This window comes from Passer montanus, unplaced genomic scaffold, assembly GCF_014805655.1.
Source record: "Passer montanus isolate IOZ18808 unplaced genomic scaffold, ASM1480565v1 scaffold94, whole genome shotgun sequence".
In the NCBI taxonomy this organism is placed as follows: domain Eukaryota; kingdom Metazoa; phylum Chordata; class Aves; order Passeriformes; family Passeridae; genus Passer; species Passer montanus.
The window spans coordinates 846,824-870,228 of record NW_024374812.1 but is presented as its reverse complement, the minus strand read 5'-3'; the positions used below and the strand labels follow the sequence as shown (position 1 = coordinate 870,228).

General features: G+C 41.2%; 1 protein-coding gene across 2 annotated transcripts in view; it reads left to right on the top strand.

The window, feature by feature from the left end:
* Positions 1-23,405, top strand: part of TFAP2D (transcription factor AP-2 delta) — a 45,121-nt gene that overhangs the window by 10,475 nt on the left and 11,241 nt on the right. For both annotated transcript variants that reach the window (XM_039696023.1, XM_039696022.1), the window contains 4 exons: positions 5,522-5,687; positions 8,338-8,456; positions 16,144-16,285; positions 22,939-23,052. In XM_039696023.1, coding sequence (XP_039551957.1) covers positions 5,522-5,687; positions 8,338-8,456; positions 16,144-16,285; positions 22,939-23,052 — 541 coding nt within the window. The remainder of the gene's footprint in view (positions 1-5,521; positions 5,688-8,337; positions 8,457-16,143; positions 16,286-22,938; positions 23,053-23,405) is intronic.

The window sequence follows — 23,405 nt, the reverse complement described above, 5'->3', positions numbered from 1 at the left end:
TTTAGATTTTAAAATTCCCCATGTTCTGTGCATGCAGTCATGTCTTTGTTTTCTTGGCATGAATGTTGTAGTGAGGGACATCTTGGAATTGTTTGCGTTCGTGGTATGAGCTGGTTTTATGTGGCTACCAACATGACACAAAGTTTGTTAACTTAAATTGAACTAAAAGAACAACTGGGGGAAAAAACCCCCCAAAAAACCAAAAAAAAACCCCCAAAAAACAACAACAACAAAAAACTTTCAGTACTTTCTATTTTTCCTGACAAATGTAGATTAGTTTTAGAGTTTTGAATATTTAGCTGATGATGGTAATGACTGGGTCGTGTGAGGACAATTTGGAGAGCATTTTAAATTGCTTATAGACCTTTTGGAACTGAAAATGGGATTAAACAGTACTGACAAAATCTGTACTGATAACTGCTTGTTTACATTTGCTACATGATAAGGGAAGAAAGCTAAGGAGAGACAGATTCTAATGTCTTTATTTTGTAACATACTCTAAACTTGCCAGAATTTCAGCACAGGGCAAAAAATAAACTGTAAACTGGAGGATCCTACAAACAGCACCTGCAGATATAAATAATAGACTAATAAAAAGCATAGCATGCTATTAATATTTAATATAAGATCAATCTGTTGACATTCAGGTGCTTATACTTAATAATATACACAAGCACACAAATGTCTATATGCTGAAAAACAAAATAAACAGCACTTCTGCAGTGTTGTCACCAGTGTATTATGATGTTTCCTTACACAGGTGCATGACACTTACAGGTGAATGTCTTGGAGAACAGGACTATGTTTTATTGAATGAATATAAAACACTCATCATATTGTGGCTGTTACAATTAACAAATAAAAGATGGCCTTGCAGAGCGTAAGGATTCACGAAATTATAGACATGTACTTTTGAAAAAATTGTATTTAAAGTGTAAAAACCATCTAGTGACATTGACGGACATTTGCCTCTATCATTCCTGAAAAAAACCAAAAACATTGCTTATGAAAAGTACAAAAAAATATTCCAGAATGTTGGTTTTATTAATGAAAATATGCATAAATATTTTACTCTGATGGTGTAAGGGAGCCTTACATTTCAGCAGGTGCCCAAATAACTAAATCAGAACAAACCACCACGCTCCATCCACCCTATTGTTCTCTTCATCTGTACAAAGGGAACCTGCAACCAAAACAGACCCAGCGTCCTCACCACGTGCGTTATTGGGATTTTCATTGTGCTGACAAGACGGGTGGGTTAGAGCATGGCTCTGTTCTCCCTGCTGTCATCTGCACAACCCATCACCACTTGTGCTGGCATTTTGTACCCACGTGTGCTATTTGATGCGGAGACAGGAATAAGAGAGGGAAAATGCTCTCCCCATGTCTGCTCTGACTACCTTTTCACAGCCTAACTTTTGTTTGTTCTAGGCTTGGGAAACAAAGCAAAAGCACAATTCTCATGAAGGAGGACCCTGTGTGGAGCATGAACCAGTCAGTTAGAAGGAAAAGGATTGGGCCCTCAGAGTAAACGAATAAAAATTAACTTAGTCTTTTGTCATTCCTCTTTCTCAGGGCACTTGAAAATAATGATAGATTAGAATCATAAAATATTTTATGTTGGAAGAGACCTTTAAAGGCCATCTAGTCCAACTCTTTCCAATCTTTAACTACATAGGTTATATATATTCTCTTGAGGTGATTTGGGGGTTCAGTACACAGCAGTTTTGGGCCCTTGGTCTGTCACTTAGATGAGGTCAGCTGCACAATGCATCTCCCTTTCCCATCCATTATTATCTTGTACTTATTGCAAAACCAAATTTTATTTATTGAAATCCACATGAAGATGACAGATGAGAGGCTAAAACTCTGTCATGAATCAGGTAGTAACGGAATAGAGTTGGATGAGAGAAAAGCCTTAAAGAAGGGATTGAGTGCCTGAATCTTCCCTCGTTTCTTTTCCCCCACTAATATATCTGTTACAATATAAATTATAATTCTCCCTTTGCCTAAATCTTGTCCTACCTCTGTTTCCAGACCTCTGTGGCTGTAAGAGCACAACCATCACCATTTACAGTCATCTCCAAAGTAGAACCTTATGGCAACAGATGAAGTCAGATCAGACCACGTACTCACTTCCCTATGGGAATAGACAGCTGTCCTAAAAAGAGTCTTCTTAACACTCACAGGCCCATTTCACATGGTACTCAGAGCACAAAATTACTGTGGCAATCAGCTGGATGATCCCACCAGTTATCTCTCTGTCTGCCTGCTCTCCTTTTCCATTTTCTGGCTTTTCCATAGGATGAATGTCATGGATAACAAGTCAGGGTGCAAGGGCCACAGCTTTTCCTTCTTTAGGTACACTGTTGTGTGGCAAAAAGAAATTTGTGGGCAGATTTCTTTGTTGTTCCTGCATGTGGGGCTCTTAATTTGATGAGCTGAAGGGGTCTTATGTGTCCTGGTTCTAGAAGTCAGTCTGTAAAGATTTCCAAAGCCAGCAAAAACTGCTGAGAGTAATAGGGATCTCCAGGATGAATCACTAGGCTCAGGAAAAACATTTCCACTCTGGTTTTGGGACATTATTTCTGCTTCTTCTGCTGGAATCTTAGCATGCCACCTCTCAAGTACTCTGTTATGACAAGATTGGCCCGACAATTAAGCAAAGATTGACTTTTCCAGCAACACCTACAGTGGCATTGTGTTGACAGGAAAAAAGGCTGGTTGTTGCCACTGCTGTTTAGTTCACCTTAAAACATATCTTGTGGTCTTCATGTTAAGCTGCTTTGCAAAATCACTCTAACACACGATCAGAAGGAAGGAAGGAATACTCTGAAGCTTGTTCTTGACAAGAAACCTAATCCTTCATCTTCCTGTGTGGCTGCCCTTCTCCTTTCCCCTCTCTTTCCAGCAGCCTTCTATGCCTTTTTCTGTGTACCACTCGTGCAAAGGCCAGGACTTCATACATCTCCTCTCAAGGTGGTGTTTGTGGTAGGAAATTCATGCCTTCAAAAATGCACACAGCTTGTGACAAAGACATATCTTCATCTAGAAAGCACCACACTGCTCTCTGTTGCTGTGTCAATGAATAATTAATAGAGTGAAATAATTATATGCAATAGATTTTACCTTCTTGTAATTTGCTACTTGTTCCCCATGTTTCTGGAAAGCAAATGACCTAGACTTGCTGAGTTCTTTTACTTTTAACCCATACCTGGCTTACCTGGAATTGCTTTGGTTTAGATCATGTTGCTTGGGCATGATATTTTAAAATATTTCAGACTGTAAGCGACTTTCTACTAAATAGTAATAAGAAGTGTTCCAGTAAATTCTGGTTAGGGTAGGAGCAGCTGCAGGGTAACAGGTTTTTGGATTAAAGGAACAATTATTTATCTGGCATAAAGGGTGCACATACTGGCTTAACCTGGCAAGGAGATGAACTTTAATATGACACTGATTTCAGTACAGTCTCACTAGTTATAAAATCTAGAGACTCATTGAAGTAAATAAATATGTAGACAGTGCTACTGTTGTCTTGACACGTATATATATATACACACGTGTGTATGTGCATTGTGTGGCAGATGCCAAACAAACAGATCTACTCAGTGTTAACGCTCTTCACAAATGTACCTGACAGACCAGAAGTTGGAAAACGTTGCTTGAAAATATTTACAGGTTTCTGGAAAGAAAAAAAAAGAAAATCTACCAAAGAAAACCCAAACACACCAAAACAACACAGACCCAAAATTATTTCAGGCGTGTGGCGCCAGATTTCTGTGTTTGAGCGCAAGAGCTCATTAATTGTAGCTTTGAGCTGTGTAAAAATGTGCATCAGTGCCCTTGATGTGCCTATATTTTGGTGATGCATGAATTGTCTCTATATCTTGTCTAAGAAGTGGACACTAATATCTGCCCTGGAACATAATTAGAAGTCATAAAATACCCTGCTGTACTGAGTCAGGATCTCACCCATCTGGGATTGATACCAAGAGATGTTCTTTTCTGGTGTTGCTGTCAGCACAAATGTTTAAATATACCTTCAAGAGCTGAAATATTTGGAAAGAAATTCTGTTTGCCTTATGTAAGCAAGCAATAGTCTGCATTTAATGAAGGTTCATCCTTCAGTCTGTCTCTGTGAGAAGTGGAACAGAGTCACCTTAATTTTAAAAGGGCTGCCTGTGTAAGTTGATAAAGAAAAAGGTGTAGGATCTTGCCTAAAAGGACCTTTTAATTGTCATTCTATTCTATTCTATTCTATTCTATTCTATTCTATTCTATTCTATTCTATTCTATTCTATTCTATTCTCATTATAGAATTCAGATTAGAAGATAAATTTTTTTAAGCGCAACAAAGTGAGCTGTTGTAGTTAAAAAAGATTAAGGTGTTCACAGGAAAAAAGAAACTATCAAGGTATTTTAAAAGATACAGTATGCTTCCTTTAAACTTGAGTGATGAGCACAGATTAATTCTGCTCTAAGAAGGTCTTCACATCATCATTCTCACATAAACCATCTGAACTCCTTCTAGTAGTGCATTGAATTATATGATATTTTGTATCACTGTCATATGCAGCTCATTCTTCTTTTTCTCATCTTTCCCCCAGGGAATAATAGTGCATGCAGTGGTAAGGTTTATTTCTTCCACAGAATTTTTTTGTTGTAGTCAGGTTGGAGAAGGCAGGTCAAAGAAAAGTGTTTTGTGCTTGGTGATGAAATGTGTGTTAGTCCTTAAGATTATTTCTTTTTTTTTCCCTGGGAGTTTGTTCTACTCTCTTGGAACAGTTGAAGAGAAAGTTTTCTCCCTTTCTCTCTCTCATACTAACTTTAAGTTAAAAGCTCAGATTTGCCTGAGGAGTTATTGATCACGGTCTTGACTGAAAGATTTGGTGATCATTCAGCAGTTTTAGACCCAGGCCAAGTAATTGCCACTCTCAAGAAACAAACAATTGCAGAGCTAACCTGAGATAAACTGGTGTAGCTCAATAGATTTCAATCGTTAATATCAGCTGAGGATTTGACCTAACTTTGGAAGGAATTTATGAGTTCAAAGGTGTGGAAAGCTGTTCTTGCTGCAAATCACTGCACACCCATAGTGTTCTTACATCGTTGTAATCCTAGATACTGTTATGAGAGTTAAATTTAACATTTCTCATTAGAACTAATGTCCTAATATTTTCACAAACTGTGTTTTTTTTTAAATTGTGAGTGAGGGTTCAATCTAATTTTTTAATCATACTAGATTGGATCAGGGATTTTTTCAGAGCATGAAATCAAATGATATTAAATAACCATAACAAGATGTTTTGACTGTAATTCTTAATAATTCACTATTCCCACACTGAAATTCCAACACATTTTTCTCAAAACAATAATATTACAGAGAGCCAAACCAGACATGCCCTGAGAAAAACCAAACATAACCGGCCACAAGAGAACCACAAGAGAATTGTTCTTCATGGCTGAGTTTGCCAAAACAAAGAAGAGGTTTCCCTCATTTTAATATTTCCTTTTTTTGAAGGTGGCACCTGTGTTGTCAACCCCACTGACCTGTTCTGCTCCGTTCCTGGTCGCTTGTCCCTGCTCAGCTCCACTTCCAAGTACAAGGTGACTATTGCAGAGGTGAAGAGGCGCCTTTCACCACCAGAATGCCTCAACGCCTCCCTCCTCGGAGGTATTTTGAGAAGGTAAGTTGAAGGTGAGGATAACAACTCCTAGACAATTGCTATAATTTTTTTTTTTTATTTTCAACAAATAGGCTTTATTCTTTTCTCTACTTTGCACTTGAGGTGAACAGAAGGGGATGGATCAGGAGGGAGCACTGGAGAATTACCAAGTTTACATTTTTCATCAAACTGATTATTTTGACCTCCTCTATTCAGTTACTCATCAGACGTGGATAGATGTTGCTTTGACTTGTTTTGAGCAAAAATTCAATGTGTGGAAAATTTCACCAGACCTACAAATCTAAACTCTTCCTGAGAAACAAGCTCAAAGCAAATAATTTTACTATAGTTACAGCCCTCCCTCAACAAAACAATAAAACACCGAGGTGTAGGGATGTGGTTTTCTTCCTTTGTCTGCATGTTTTTTTGAGCACAAAAAACCCCCAGAATAAGCTGGTTTTACTTTTCTCGTTGTGAGATATTAGGGGAGAAGGGAATACTTAGGTAAAGTTTTACCTCTGACCCTTCACTGACCAGGGCAGACACCAGCAGAGAGCAGGAGCAGAAAGAAGGAAAAGGGCAGACTGTGCCTCTCATTGCAAGAGGAAAACCAGGAGGCAACTGTAATCCAGCCAGGCACATCTAAGTCACGGTGTCCCTGAGGCATCAGCTCAGATGGCATCTGCTGCTCCAACAGCCTTTGATCAAAACTAGCTGGAAAGTCACCGGCTATTTCACTGCTGGCACTGAGGGCCACACTGATCCTCCTGCTCATACTGAAAGTCATTTTAACCAGCCTGAGACATGCAGGCACTCCAGAGCTGTCTTGACACATCTTGGAGAATAATGACTATAGACCATAAATTGTTTTCAAGGCATAAGTCCCATTCAACTGCCTCTATGGGCATTGGAATCCAAAATCTACATTCACCAAAATTTTCCACTTTATTTATTTCATTCTGGAGAAACCTTCAGCTAATTTTCATTTAAATACTTGTGCTGCAGATTTCATCAATACAGTGCAAGCTATTATGGATTCAAGGGCATCGACTTGAACGTGGGGGCTCACTTCTCTCCTCTGTTAAAATGCTTGAATGATCCCCACAGGTTTTTGACCCAGACTAAATATCTCCTCTCCCAAATTAACCCTGGGCATGGAGTTTGCAAAAGGCAGGGACTCCTCCCTGTCTGCAGTTTGGATGTGCCAATTCAGTTTTATGAATCAGAGAGAGCAATGGAGGAGATTTGGTCAGGTTGTAACTGAGAGTTTCACAGCTAGGCAATAGGCTCAAGCCCTCTGTATTTGACCAGGAAAGATGTAAGAAAACAAAATCTCATTGATTGTTTGCCTGAGACCTTGAAGGCTTTTTTTTTATCCTGTCAGCAGTCACTGGTTGCCTATTTTCCCAAATAGCTTGCTTTGGGAATAAAGTGTTCTTATGAATAAAAAAAAAATATTTTCAGAAGATATTTCCTGACAAACAGTGTGGCCAAAGTTGTGGTATTTTTTAATGCATAAAAACAATCATCCAAACGGTGATATTCCATGTTTGGTTTCCTCCTCTATCTGAAGGAACTTGAACATGAACCTCAAAATATTTGGTTAATTATTTTTGTTACTTAGTGATTATTTTTTGTAAGCTGATGGCTCCTCAGTCTTGTCTGGGGTTAATGATGTATGTCTTGTACAAAAAGCAAAGGTGTAGACTTTTATCTAATTAATGGACAGACAATTCATTTGGGATGGGAGATATCGGGGTTCCAGTCACTGTATTATTCATTGTTTAAGTATTTTAACATTAGTTATTTGCTGTCAGCTGACTGCTGCATTTGTTTGAAAGGTACAGGTTAAAATTCCCTCAGGCTGAGGAAGAATTTGAACCTACATCTGCTGCATAGGTGGATTTGTCTGAAATGCCTCAAACACTGAGGTGCCACAGAAAGCAGCTGGGACACACCAGGACCCATTTTGTGACAACAGTGGGATGGAGGTGTTTGGCATAGGGGCACAGACAACCAGTGATGGCTGAGATTTTAGCTTCAGCATTTCCTGTGGCCTTGGCCTTCTTACTTGTGAGTTTTGGGTTTTGTAGACAACAGTTCTAAAAGCCCAGGTCTCTACATATATTATAGAGGGATAGAGCTGGTTTCCACATAGACATCTACATTTAAGTAGATATCTGGCTTCCTTTAATAGTCAGACGAGCCAGATGAGTAAAGTTCACTCACTGTGGATATCTGTTTAATCTAATTGTAGAAGATCATGTTTCTGTCTAATTTGTCTTTGGAACCTGGCTTGGCTAAATCAGGTACAAGTGTTTTCACTGTCAATATTTACATTCAGTCACTGTAACCCCAGGTGTCATGCCCAAATCAGGTAACTGGGCTCCACTAGGTGGAAACTGCCTGAAGATCTGATGCCCCCATGACAGACATTAAAACCTCTAACTCTGCCAAAAAGCTGGTGTTAAAGAATCACCTAGATTAAAGAATCACCTAGAGCAGGCAGGAAATTAAGAATACAACTCTGAAATATTTCCCGTGGATGTCACTACTGCAGGCATTACCCCATGTATTTGTCAATGAAGTATGCACAATTTCTAGGCTTATATAGGAGAAAGGTGCAGAATAATGACAAATATCTCTCTTTCCTGCTGTTCTCTCATGACAGAGCAAAATCCAAGAACGGAGGACGCTGCTTGCGAGAAAAATTAGACAGACTTGGACTAAATTTGCCTGCAGGAAGAAGAAAAGCAGCAAATGTCACACTTCTGACTTCCCTGGTAGAAGGTAGGGTCTCTAATATTGCAATATAAAATAACCATAATTAAAATGTTTCATGGCATGCAACCCTTTTCAGCCATAGGGTTAAATTCCATAATCTGTATTTTGTATAAAGAGACCTGACTTGCCTAAAGCCACAGAAAGAGTGAGTGGCAGAATGGAAGTTTACTCTGAGATATCTTGGCTCCCAGCAAGTGTCTTGGTCCTGCAGTTTCCTCAGCATTGATTTATGCTTACAAATCGATGTTCTGAGTGTTCTTGTGAGAGAGATGAATGTCTTATACTAACTCTGTAAGTAGGTTTGTTTATCCTCCTTTTTTTTTTTAACTTATGAATTTCCTGGAGCTGGTCCAAAAATGTGATGATTTTTTTTTTTGTCTCCCATAAGAAAGCATAATATTTAGACAAGCCTTTTCCCTACACACATAAATGAATGAAATCTCTTTTCAGATAATATCTAGACAGGCTCAGGAGATACTTTCTTGGCCTTTATTTGTTGTTTAAATATCATTCACCAAATACTGCCAGGTTCTTCAAACCTTCAGCTGGGAGATGCAGGTTCAAACCCCTCAGGCAAAGGGAAGAAACTCTACCTGCATCTCTTCTGTTCTGGGTGAATCTACTAAGTACCCAGTTTGTTGTTTGGCTGTGAGTTGCAGCTCTGGGAATTTCAGATCCCTCCTCCTTGATGCTGAGAGAACTCAGCTCATCCTAAAGGTCAATACCTTCTACAGTCATAGCCTGAAAGGACCATACAGATCTAGGCAAGTAGGCTGAGTTCTCAGAACGTATTACCACAGAATTACAGAAGGATTGAGGCTGGAAGACTCCTCTGGTGATCTCTCAGGCCAATCCTCCTGCTCCAAGCAGGGTCAATGAGAAGAGCTTGCTTAGGACTTCGTGAGTTTTTTATTATCTCAAAGGGTGGAGATCCTTCAAGACAGAAATCATCAACACTGGAGATTTTCAGCATCTGTGACAAGGGACCGAGATTTTCAGGGGTCACTGAGCACAGGGAAGTTCAGTGGGGCTGCTCTGAAACACAGGTGTGTCCATATTCCACCTGCTTGCAAGAGAAAGCTCTCATGGAATTACAGTCTTAGAAAAGGTAACAAGTTAGAGGAGCAAGGGCTGTTCCCACCTTCAGGCATCTCGGGTCAGGGCAGATTAATCACAGCTAGGTTTTATTAGTAAACAGAGCAATGGCTTTAAGCTGAAATCAGAAAGAAATTCTTCCCTATGTGGGTGCTGAGGCCCTGGCACAGGGTGCCCAGAGAAGCTGTGGCTGCCCCTGGATCCCTGGAAGTGTCCAAGGCCAGGCTGGACAGGGCTTGGAGCAATCTGAGATGGTGGAAGCTGTCCCTGCCCATGGCAGGGTGTGGAGCTGGGTTATCTTTAAGATTTCTTCCAATACAGACCACTCCATGGCTCTGGGATTCTATGTGACTAGTTATTTATTCATCAGAAGAGACTGAGAGAGAGGGAGGAACCTGTCTGACAACTGCTGGCCTGGGGCTGATGGCTGAGAACCTTTACTGTAAGTCAGGGTTAGATTCCTTCTTCCTAGGAATGGAGCTGTGCCCACCTCCCTGCCCTTTATTCAAAGCCAGTAGCAAACCTGCTACCAAGCCTATGTCGGTGTTGCTTCTGTTCTTGGACTGCTTTGCTGTGGGTCGTAAAGATAAATCTGATGTGCCTGAGCTCACTTTGGCAGAGACCTTTTTGCCTGGATATGCTGTGAATTTTATCCCACAACTGCTGGCCTGGGGCTGATGGCTGAGAACCTTTACTGTAAGTCAGGGTTAGATTCCTTCTTCCTAGGAATGGAGCTGTGCCCACCTCCCTGCCCTTTATTCAAAGCCAGTAGCAAACCTGCTACCAAGCCTATGTCGGTGTTGCTTCTGTTCTTGGACTGCTTTGCTGTGGGTCCTAAAGATAAATCTGATGTGCCTGAGCTCACTTTGGCAGAGACCTTTTTGCCTGGATATGCTAACTGTGAATTTTATCCTATGGAATTTTTGGGAATGGCACCACCATGTTAACATTCCCACAGAAAACTAAGTGAACCTCATTTCCTGTCTGTGTAACCAATTCTGGGTAAAACTTGGTGGTGCTCATTGAATTCTTGGTGGTATAAGCTGTTCTCACTTTGGACATGCAGATATTCCTTCCAGGTGGAACTGCACAATTTCTTCAAGGAAAACCATCCGTCAATGGTTCCTGCTGCTGGAAGAGGCAGAAATAGAATGACATAGGTTTATTCTGTGGTTCAGAGAATCCAGAGAGACAGCAACAGAGGCTTTTTCTGTTGATAGCCATACAGAAGTTGAAATAATAATAACAATTTCTTAGTTTTATTAAATCTCTAAAATATCAGGTACACTCTGTGGACCACTCACAAGAACCCAGGATTGTGTCATTCTTGACTTCTTTAGATGGTTCTAAATTCATTATTACTGAAGATCCTCACAGTCTTCAATATATTGAGGTTTTAATATCTCTTTAAGGTAAAAGCATGCCCAACCTCTTGAATATCTGTATGATGTAGGATAAGGCAAAATTATTTGCATTATTATGTTTATTGACCAAAACCAAGTCAAAAATCTCTGGTATGACTCTTCTTCTTCATGACATACTTCTCTTCCTCTAAAATATACTGAAATCATTGAGTTTTGGGGAGTCTGCTAAGCTCAAGGAGGAACTGAAATTTATTTCTAGGCTGTGGCTGTCACATGAAGGTCCAGATTTTATGAACATTACTCTGTGGCCTCCTGTTTTCTGCAAAGTTTTTTCTCTTTGGAGTTCTGCTCTGCTGCAGGATGCTTAGTGCTGGCTGGATCAGGTTGCATCTTTAGAGACTTTGTTAGGGGCGTCTGCGGCCCAAAATAAGAATTGTGTGACAGATCGGTTCTGTTCTCTTTGTCATGCACATAAATCAGCACAAGGAGCGGGAAGACAGACAGGGAGGGTGAAGTCAGTGTCGCAGGACTCTCCTGAGCAGTTTGGGGACACATCTTTGTGCAACCTGCAGGCGAGGGATGCCCTCTAGTGCCTGGACTAGATGGAGGGAAAGGTCATTTTTGTTACGAGCTCCAAAATGAAAATTCTTACATATTAGCGGTAAAATAAAGGCTTCTCGGATAAATACTAGTCTTTCCAAGGCTAAGCTTTACCGCGGGGTCAAAAGAGTCAATAGCTTCTCCAGTGGGAGCAAGGAAGGATGTGAAAAGAGGGGGTGTGTCCCCTTCTGTTTGGATGGGTCACTTACAAAGCATAAATGTGATTGCAGGTTAAAGCAGTGCATGAATGATTTTTAACCATCAGATAAAAAAAAAATTAAAAAAAAGAGAAAAACTAATAAAAAATTCTAGAGTTTGTTTTTCTGTCAAATCTGATTAAGACACTAAATTTCCTAGACACAGAATTAATGACATTCATCATTTGGGGACCAAAGCTCTTGAGAAAAATAGGTCAGTGGTTTCTTTTTTCATCGTGCTCTCAACTATCACACTTCTCCCCCACCAGCCTTTGTTTAAATATCCTTCCACTTGTTCCTCCTCCCTTCTCACCCTACAAATAGAATAAACTTTCCTTCCACCTCCCGCCTGTCCCTCCTCCCCTCTGAGTAACATTTCTGCTGGGTAGAGCATCCGGAGGAGGCACAGGCGAGGAGAGAGTGGGAGGCTCAGATGCCGAGTGTCCCTCTCCTGGGGACACAGCTCCTGCCTTGGCTGTGCCCAGGAGCAGCTCTCACTCCTGCTGGCCCTGGGGGACCCTCACGCTGCTCCTTGCACCTGCCCACAGAAACCTTCCCAGGTGCTGCTCTCCCCACCGAGGCTTCCCAGAGCTGTCCCCGCCAGTTCTGCTCCAGCACTTGTCCTTTTCCATCACGCAAGGCTCTCAGGTCAATTGTCACGCTGCGGAGGAGAGGCAGCGCTGCCAGGAGATGCAGAGCTGGGTTTAAGGAGAGCCCGAGATTCCCAACATCTGCTCTTTATCCCAGCAGGAGGAAAGAGCTGGGGGTGTCACACACGGGGAAATTGGATTTCAGGTTGAATTTAGATTGGAACAAGGCAAGTAACTATAACAGACAGGGGTTTTAGCTGTTTCTACCTTGATCATGATTCCTGCCGTGAGGTAAATAACAACTAGGCAGAAGATGGGAAATCTAAGGTAAAAGAAAAAAGGTCAGTTCATCCACATTTCCAACATTTACACATTTTCTTCCAAAGTAAATGTTTGTCTGAATTACGATGTAGAAAAAGAAAGAACATATTCTATGACATTTTGTATAAACTACTTTCCCCCACCAAGCAGATTTAATCCTACTGTACAAATCAAAGGGCTATCTATTCACAAAAAAAATGTATATCACAGTACACTTCTAAATATCAAATCATCATTTGTTCCTGGTTTAAAATTACATCTTTGCTCAACAATGAGATAGGAGAAATTGTGCTCTGCAGTGTTCTCAAGTACAAAATTTTTAAATTTTTTGTTTTATTTAGAATTTGTAGTTAGAATTCAGTATGCCTGCTCCTTATCCTATATGCATGTTTATATGAATAAATATGCATAGCTCTAACATGAATTTTCAGCATATGTGAGCTTTCTATTTCTAGAAAAAATACTTTAAATTTTAATTTAAATTATTTTAATTATTACTTAATTAAAAACAGTAATTACATTTGTAGTTACACTTTTACTAATCCATATCCATGAAGAGATAAGTAATTTTGTTTCTTTTTGCTCAAATGGTTTTATATCACAGTCACAATCCCAACTTGAGACAGGTTTTATACTTTCGAATAATTTTCTCAGATTATCAGAACAGTTTAGTATAATTTTCTCAGCTCTAGCAAATAATATAAACCATCTTTGTAAATATAAATTTGAATGAGAATTCACATTTTCATTCCCTTTTTTCTAACAGCAAGTGGAAACAGTCACATTTCAGTCACTTAGTTGTTGACTATGTTAAATGAATGCCTGCATTTCAACACAAAAAGCTCTGTTCTCTTGAAGAAACCAAGACTTTTCCAAAGGTTAAATGTTTAAATTCTTTGCTGTCTACATTCCTTGTATTGTTACTGGGACTGACTGGGACTATGATGAAACTGTCTGGAGAACTGCAATTCCACCTGATGACAGCTTCAAAGGGTTTGACTTTTATTTTCTTTCCATGCTGGAATGAAGATAAACCTATAAAGTATTTTAACAGAATTTAGTTGAAAAGGAAAACCTGATGCTCTTCTGCAATAGATTTACTCTGTAAATCTTTATTTAAGGAAGATTAAAAGCGTATCTGAAATAGACATTTGTAAACTACTCTACAGAAATGTAAAAGCTATGGCTTAAATTTGTACCCTTTCTCACCCATGAAGAAGCCTGGGACAGATATTTGAAATACAAAGCAATCAGTCAGCTCTATGCCTGTTCATTCTGATTCTCTGTTATTTTATCACAATTTTAACATATTTTGTTTTCACTGAAAATTATTTTACTTTTCTAGAAGCTCCAAACTAAGTGGAATTTTTTTCTCCTTCCAGCTCAGAGATACTGATTGCTTGTTAATGTCTTCATTCTTTTTAAGATTATGGAAAATCATGTTTTAAAAATAATCCAAAGAAAGCAGATGATTTTGACAATAATCTTCAATTTTTGCTGTAAAGTTGGTTACAGTTGCAGAGGTTGTAGCTGGCTGCAATCAGCAAACAGATTGCCTGGGAGTGGTGCATGGATTTTGTCAGTACCTGAATAAATTGGGGCAGATAAACACACAGTAAAGCATTTTCTTGTGGAATCAAAAGGTGTTTTTCCATGAAAACTCCAGTGGGAGAAGGGGAGAAAATAATATCTCAAAAGAAGGAGAAGAGAGTTGAAGTAGAGGTCAGTGCATGCAGTTTCTTATTCCTCATACTGTCCCTGGCACAGGACCACTGTTTCCATGGAACTTCTCCTCTTCCTTGGCTTAATCAAACCTTGCTGAGGATGGGATTCATCTCCCCACCTTCATTGCAGTTGCACCTTCTCATGTCAGATCATAGTAAATAGGGAGAAATCAGCAGTTCTGGGTTTTATGATTTAATTTCATGATTAAATGAAGTTAAGTTCGTAATTAAACATTTCATTGTGTTGCTCAGAACAGCTGTGGAATTTCCATAGCTGGAAACATTTAAGACTGGGCTTGGAAAAGCCTTGAATAACCTCATCTAAGGCAATGCTGTCAGCAGAAGGTGATTTCCTGAGTTCTAATCTAGACTTTCCATAATTCCTCTGATTCCTTTTTGTCTTCTATGCTAGTATAGGATGCTACATGCTTCAAGTGCTATATTGTCTCCATTGACTTGAAAGTATTAAGTCAGACATCAATATTGACATTTAATCTGATGAATTCCACTGCAGATATTCTCAAAGTGAGGAGCTGCATGTCCTGTATCTCTCCTGACAGCATCAGACTTTTGAACTTCAAAGAGCCAGAGTCCAATGCCGCTTCTCCTGATGGCACTCAAACACACAACTCTGAAAAAAAAAAGAAAAGAAAAAAACCGACAACCCCTGACTCCAAAACTATTCTGGAGCACATCTCTGTTAGTCATTCATGCAGATGTGCTTCAACACACGCTTCTGGTAGCTGACCTATTTCTTCTTTCTGCAATGAGATGAGTGCAAGTGTCATCTGGAAATGCCTATTTCCCACCAGGCAAAGACTGACTTAGGCACAGCTGTTCACAATCCAGGCAGCTGCTTTTGATCAGATAAATCCCACACTGAGGTTGTGAGAGTCACAGCGTGCAGGTCAGAGTGTTCAGTAAACCCTAAAATTAAATTCTGGATTCTCTGAGCTAGTGAAGAGGGTCCTGTCCTTCCAGAGGCATTTGGCAGTCAGCACGGAGTTGGGTCCTTGTGTTCAGTCTTTGCAGTGAGGTAGGGAGGTGCTCAGTGCAACTGCCTTCTTCATAATTTTCCCTTATTGTTTTGCCTGGTCAGTTTTGTTTGCAGTCCTTCTGGAAAGAAAATTATTTATTGAGTTCTCCCTTAGAGTCTGCTCTTCTCTGGTGTGGGGCACTTGTAGTGTTGGTTTAACCTCTAAGCAAATGTACTGGAATGTGGGTTATCCCCACGGGTTTTTCCTGGGGTAGAGGGCTCTTCTTCCATTAGACACAGGCAGTGAAGCACCAAAGGCTGACTCAGTTTTTCAAAGTTGTTTATTCCTACTTTCTCCTCTTTTCCATACCTTGAATATTGATGATGAACAGGGCTTGCAAAATTGGGCAGCTGCCCAATACTCCCTGGTGGCAAGACAGGGCCAAGTGTCTTGGCCAGTATTTTCTCCTGAGAGGGACATCCTTCCACCTGATGAGAGGAATATCCTTCCTATCTTCGGGCCAAGTGTCTTGGCCAGTATTTTCTCCTGAGAGGGACATCCTTCCTTCCATCTGATGAGAGGAATATCCTTCCTATCTTATGCCTGGCACCAGCTGATGGCTAAACATCAACATTTCAGGCCAGTTGGGCTGAAATGTGTAACTAACCTGAGAATGTCTGTCTACAGAAGTGACTTGATAATGTTTGGGGTTTTTTTTTAAAGAGTGTAATAAACTCTGTAACAATAATAACAACAATACAATGATGATGATGAGGTGATAATAATAACCCTAAGAAATGACTGACCCATTTTGTTTGACCGCAGGGGAAGCACTGCATTTGGCCAGAGATTTCGGCTACACCTGTGAAACAGAGTTCCCTGCCAAGGCAGTAGGAGAGCACATTGCCAGACAGCACATGGAACAGAAAGAGCAGACAGCGAGGAAAAAGATGATCCTAGCGACGAAGTAAGGAGGGAGGGGAAGCGAAAAAAGAAATCGGTCTGTCACTTCTCCATGTTGGATCTGTGGGCTGGGGGAGGGAGGAGTGGGAGTATGGAGCTGGGATTGTGGTGACTGCTATCACAACAGAGCTCACTGACTGGGGGGGAGCAATCCTCCTCGGAGATGCTGAAAGAGGGACCTTATTTACTGCAGTGGGGGTTTAGTGGCTGTGCTCTCACTGCCTGTGGTTAAGGGGGTACGTACATCTTCCCAGAAGCTTTGGTTTAGATGAGAACGGAGGGTATTAGTACATGGTAAGATCTATGGGATGGAAACTGGCTTTGTGTCCTGTTTGTGTGCGAGCAGGAGATCTGAGCCTTTGCTGAAGTGCTGGTTACTGTTGGATAATTACCATTAGTCTGCTGAGGGAGAGCTGGTTTGCAGGACAGATCCTCTCTGGATGCAAACTGCAAGAGCTCCCCTGAAGTCAAAGGCACTGGAACAATGTACAACAGCAGGGGAGCTTTGCTAAAGACATTAAAGACACAAAGAGGCATCAGACTTCACTCTAAACAAGCCACTCGTCTCCCTGGAGCAGTAACATCATGTTAGGATAACATTTCATCTAGGTTAATTAGCCTTGATGAGGGAAGAATTAGCCTTCATGAGCCATGGGAAACAGGAATAAATAGTCTGTGTGGAGTAGGGCAGACCTGCCCTAGGTGTGTGGTCTGACTGTGTGGGGTAACCTTGAACACGTTTGCAGTCTTGCTGTGCTCACTGCAGCATTATATTTGAGGCTGAAGTAGAGCTGAGACCACAAATCTGAGCTCTGAAATCATCCCCTCCATGCTGGAAGTGCTTGAAAACCCTTCCAGGCTGTGATATATTCGACAGGGAGGAATTTCCCTGTACTAGGGGAAAGGGCTGACCAGCAAGATGAATGTCCTGACATTTGCCCCACCAATGTCCTTCTGCTTTGGCAAAATTCCTGGCCTTGGTGTCCCTCTTGTATCCAGAGCACTTTGCCCTGGCAGTGACCCAGAGATGAGATGCACTCAAACATCTCATGCTTGTGAATCCCACGAATATGTCTATGGTCCTTCCCTGGGGTGATAAAAGCATCACCATGTGGATCAGTGGGAATTTTCTGGATGTGATGAGAGACCTCATATACCACATTCCTAATTCCCCTGTAAATTAAAAGGAATAATGTAAGTGGATTATTATATTATTCTTACTTCTATCCACATTTAAGGGCTCCAGGGGTTTCACAGGCATGAGGATATACCAGCTGGCCAGAAATTCCTGTCTGCAAGCTCCCCATTTCTTTGTAGTGCCCCACCAATGTCCTTCTGCTTTGGCAAAATTCCTGGCCTTGGTGTCCCTCTTGTATCCAGAGCACTTTGCCCTGGCAGTGACCCAGAGATGAGATGCACTCAAACATCTCATGCTTGTGAATCCCACGAATATGTCTATGGTCCTTCCCTGGGGTGATAAAAGCATCACCATGTGGATCAGTGGGAATTTTCTGGATGTGATGAGAGACCTCATATACCACATTCCTAATTCCCCTGTAAATTAAAAGGAATAATGTAAGTGGATTATTATATTATTCTTACTTCTATCCACATTTAAAGGCTCCAGGGGTTTCAGAGGCATGAGGATATACCAGCTGGCCAGAAGAAATTCCTGTCTGCAAGCTCCCCATTGCTTTGTAGCCCCTTAACATCCTGCCTCCTAGCTGAGGATTTGTCCCATTCACGGAACACAATTCAACCAAAAGGATGCAAATCTTCCTCATTTTCGCCTGGTTTTAGGGAGAAAGCCATGGGTTGTAATAATTGGTGGGTCATTTTTATGTCCTGTCCCCAAAGGCTGTGCCACTCAGGGCCATATAAGAGTCTCACTACCCTTTCCCACCACCCCCTATCCACTTTCTCAGCCTCCTTCCCTACTGAGATGAGGTACCATGAGCATGGACTGCCTCCAACCCCCATGAACTTCAGGTTTGTAGCCTGTTACCCAGCACTTGTTAGGAAGAAAATTACTTTTCCCCTGACCTATCAGTTAAAAGCACCAGGAAATTACTCAGAGAGGTCTGCCAGTAATAGAAAGACCACATCCTACTGCAGTCAGAGCTGGTAACAAGGACAGATGGGTCAATGTGTGTGTTACTACTGCCCTCTCCTGCCTGCAAGGAGAACAGGGATTCCCATTCCTGCCCAGGTGTTCAGGAGACACAAGTCCATGACATCACAACATCAGCATGGCATTTCCCAGCCACGCTTCACATGTCTGGTGCAAAGAGCTCTAGACAATCATCACAACTTTCAAATGCTCACCAGCCATACTGGAGCTCTAGGTTGGCAATTTCAGCAATTCCAAAACTTCTCTGACTCATGGGCTTGACAGTGCTGATACCAGGAAAAGCAGGGCATTATTATGCTTCTACCAAAACCAACACAGTGGTAAGATCACTCATGGCAAGCTTTGTCTGTGGAAAGAGCTGGAGTGCCACTGCCTGTGTGTGCTGCTGCTGCCCACTGTGGGACAGAGCCAGAAGCCCACAGAAGTGCTCATGTGTGTGTTCCTGAGGAAAAACAAGTGGAAAGGGTAAAATGATTTCCACAGGTGTATTTCCATTATGGATTTAGACATCCAAATTCATTGGCTCAGTTCAGCTGCCCAAATGCACGCACTGCCATTGGAGTTGAACTGGGTTTCTAGTTTGGCTGTGAGCTGCTGCTCCAGGGGCACACAGTTCTCTTTTTGTTACTGTGTTGTGTCTGCCATAGCCATGGATGTCTTGGGTATTACAAATCTGCATGTGGGTAAGGAAACAGAGCCCTAAATGTCCACAGTGATGAAGGCTCCAGTGTCCAGTAGGAGCTCCCAGGCCTCCTTGACATCAAGGGCATCCAGACCTTGTAAGCAAGCAATCCACCCACCCTGAGAGGAAGCAGTTCAGCTGCCATGCACAGAACTGTGGCCCATGGGCCAGTGAAAGCTAAAAAATGATACTTTAGATGCCAAAAGCCAACACATGGAAGCCACTGAGCTTAAGTGACTCTTTTCTTTGCCCTGCTCAGCCCTACCTGGTCTGAGACCATGCTGATAGAAATACAGAGAACAAAAACAGGACCATTGTCCATCAAGGAACAAATCACATTCATTCTGTGAAGTTTAAACTGTTTCATCTCCCGAAGCTACCTCATGGAAATGGTCTCTTCCATTTGCAAACTCAGCACCTGCCTGGGACAGTACAAATTGATGCAACAGGATGGTACCATGGTCTGTTCTAACAGTTTTATGGACTAGACAATGAAGAATGAGTGCTCTACTTAATAATTGTCATGGGAAGAGATGATTGGGCTGTGTAGGCACTGTTCACTGATGAACACAAGTATCAGCAATGGCAGGATGGGAATGAAACAGGCTGAAAAAGAGCTGAAAGGGTCAGAAAAGCATAAGCAATGAAACAAACCAGTCTTTTACTATTCTCTTCCTTTCTACTCACCTCCTTGCACTGATTGTCTGGGCAAGTAAATGGTTTTCTGGATGGACCAAAATGCTCCAAAAAAAGAATGAATTGTCAGTATTTTGGCCAAAGAGTGTTGCTATTGGCCTATCAACTCTAGAAATGTAAAAAAAGGTCTCAGGATATGCATTCAATTCACATAGAAATAGAAAAAAACATAGTGGGACCTGGTTTTATAGGGTCTTTAAACATGGGTCAATTTTCCTTGCAGAGGCATGGGAGAGCCTAAGAGGCTTTACTGCAGGGTACAGAACCTGACCAGTTTGCAGCTTGGACAGTTGTAGCACTGCTGAAGGCTGTGTCAACTATTCCAGTTGCTGGAAAGATGCAGCATCCTATGGGAAGCATCCCACTGTTTCACAGCACAAGGTTTTCCTTATGAGAGACAGATTACACACAAAGACCAAACCAGAATACTGTGAATAATAATTTTATTGTGGAATTGATTTCAGCCAGCACAGACTACTCAGCATCTGGCTCATGACACTTCTCTGATATCTGGTCCTTGGATACCTGGCAACTCTGCCACACTCAGAATAAATCAGATTCATGGGTAATGTTTGCCCCACTCTTGTACTCAACACCAGACATTTGCTCTGGCCACTGGTAGGGATCATGGCCTGCATGGACTCTTGTTTTGACTCAGTTCAGAATTTTTTCTCTTTTTCTGTTCATATAGTGGATCATCTGACAATGTATCATAAATCATTAGATGTCTCCTATGCAGGAGTGACCATGACTATTTTTATTAATCTGTGCTCCCCTAGGATAGCATAACCATCTTCCTTTGCTTTTTCAAAATCACTGTCCAACTTAGCAAAAAACTGCCAACCCCTCTCCCTGTCACTACCCCAGGTGATATTTTACTGGTAGTGGAGGCTCTGAGACACCACTTTGCCTAGAAATCCCCTTGAAAAAAAAAAGTAGGTTACTGCCTTTTGCAGGTTTTCATGTATAATAAAAAAGTTTTTTTTCTTTTCTTTCAATCTGCCAACGTTCAGTAAAGACTTTTGACACGTGAAGATAGAAGGGAACTTAATTGCACACTTGGTTCTGACACTTTCCTTTGTTAAAATGAAAGAACTTTTAAGATGAACTTTTTCAACAGGTAGAAAGTAGAGGTTGGAGGAAGGAGAGAAGAGCACTGCTGACAGGGCCGACTGGGGATAGTGGATTGTTTAGAAGCCAAAATGACTGACTGTTTTCAGTTGTTGAAAGGAACTGTTTTTCCTCTAAGGACCTGATTCATTAAAACTGTATGCTGCATTTACATACATTTCTGCTGAATACCTCTCTTTGCCTGAAAGGCTGGGGTGATGCTGTCTTTTCAAGCAGTCGGTGTCTAGGTCCATGCAGATGATGAACATTTAGAGAAATCAGGCTTGGATGGGGTCCAGCAGCACAGCAGGAAATTGGTTTCTGCATCTCCTCTTAGTCAAGAGAGAGCTATCCAAGATCTCTGTTCCCAGCTTGTATCACTGTGTAAAGTGAAGGGTAAAACCAGCTTAAGCACAGCTTGGCACAGTTTTCTTGCTTATAGCTCCACGGTGAAGGACCTTCTAAAGAAAAACAAGCTGAGTTTACCACTTTTTCCATTATACCCATGTCCCAAAAGACAGCACTTACAAGGTGATAATGAAGAATCCAAACTTTATCTAGGACCAGGTGTGCAATGAGTCTCCTAAAAGGGATCGTGGACCAACAGAGATGCTCTGTAGTATTAGAAATTGCCCCTGGGCACAGTGGTTGCATCTATGCTACCAAGGTAAACCACACACACTGTGAGTCATCAGATTGCACTCGTCCAAGTTACTAAAATGTTAGAATGGCTCATTGAATTGTCCCAAATATCTTTTGGGCACGTCCTGAGAGACAGGGTTTATTCTCAGGAAGCCACGGGACTTAGGAGACCAGAGGGGTATAATTTTATTGGTGTTATCAGATGGTGCCAAATGGTCTGCAGGTGTGAGGGTGACACTGGTCACTCTACACTTCATGGGTGACACAGTTACCAGGCTACACGTGGTCACTGTGACCAGTACCAGGTTAATCCAACAAAGATCAGAGCTCCAGCTGAGTGTCCTCATCATCTGGATGTGATCATTCCCTCCTGATTCCCCCGTTAGTGCCTTTATTTCCAATACAGGCAATGGAGAACTCATGCTAATTTGGACAGGTCCCTTTTCCTTTTTGCAATTAACTGAATCATAAACCAAGTGAAAGCAAGTGATGTCTGTTCATTCATGGTCCAGATAATGGTCTTCTGAGTACACGAGCTAAATGGAACTGATTTGGTTTCTTTTTTTAAAGGTTTGTTGGTAGAACATTCCTAGGCTAATTTACAAACAACAAGACAACAACACAAGAACAAAAGGCCTTATTGTTGGGTGTTTCCTATTGCTAGGTTCATATAGAGGAATTCCAGGAATAAATTAAACCTCCAGGTGCTGAGGCATCCTGAGAAGTCTCAGGGAAGATTGAGTGGGCGAGGGAAAACAGTGAGACCACTTATCCTTTACACAGAAGACATGCTACAATGCTGGAGGGAGACCAGAGCAGACAGACCCTGAATTCTCACTATGAGGGGTCCTTTCTTCACAACCCCTTTGTCCTAAGGGTCAGGAGTCAAGAAGGCAAGTCCAAAATATCCAGGACTTCAACTTGCAGAAAAAGCAGTGCCCACAATTTACACAAGCCCATGTACAAGTATTGGTGTATTTACACAAACTAAATAATAGAGTAATTTACACATTTCAGGCATATTCTAATGCTAGTTCAGCATTTCCTTTAACCATAAACCTTTCTGCCAATGTAGGTGAGCTAAGCTAGACTTAACACTGACAGAATGAGACCTTTTCAGGGATTTTAAAATCATATTTTAAAATGTTAGCATTAATATGGTTTCACAGGAAAAATCTTCCTGTTCAAGAGATTCTGTATGTTGTTGGTTCTGAAAATTTGGGGCAGGTAAACCAGAGATGGATTTGTTTGTCTTTCATTTCTGTAACAACAATTCTGCCAAGCAATTCTGTTATGAATGAGATCATTCAGGATGTGGTGGGAATGTTTTGGGAATCAGCCTTATGGGGAAAATTACCAGACCTGTTTTATTGAAGGAGCTCCATTTTCCTTTTAGACAAATATGTAAAGAATTCCAGGACCTTCTAAGTCAAGACAGATCACCCCTCGGATCCTCCAGACCGACTCCAATATTAGACCTCGACATCCAGAGACATTTAACACATTTCAGGTATGATTTTGAAAGAGGAAACTAAAAATCCATACTTTTGATTTAGACTGCATATGATGTTTTAATGGTATTTGTTCCCTTACCTAAAAGACATGCAAATAATTAATTAGCATCCATAATCCCTGTTAGCTGTGCTTATTAAAAATGCAGGTTTGCCTAGCAATGTAGTTCAAGTTGGCTGCATTCAACCTGCTTCTAGGACCACAATCTGAGTTTGAATAAGATATTTTATGCATCTACTGGTCAAACTTCCCCATCTGGACAGAAAGTTTTCTTGCTTTAAATGTGAGCCAAATCACAGCTTACAAGTGCATGGCCCAGAAGCATAGAAACAAATTCTGAACCAATATAAA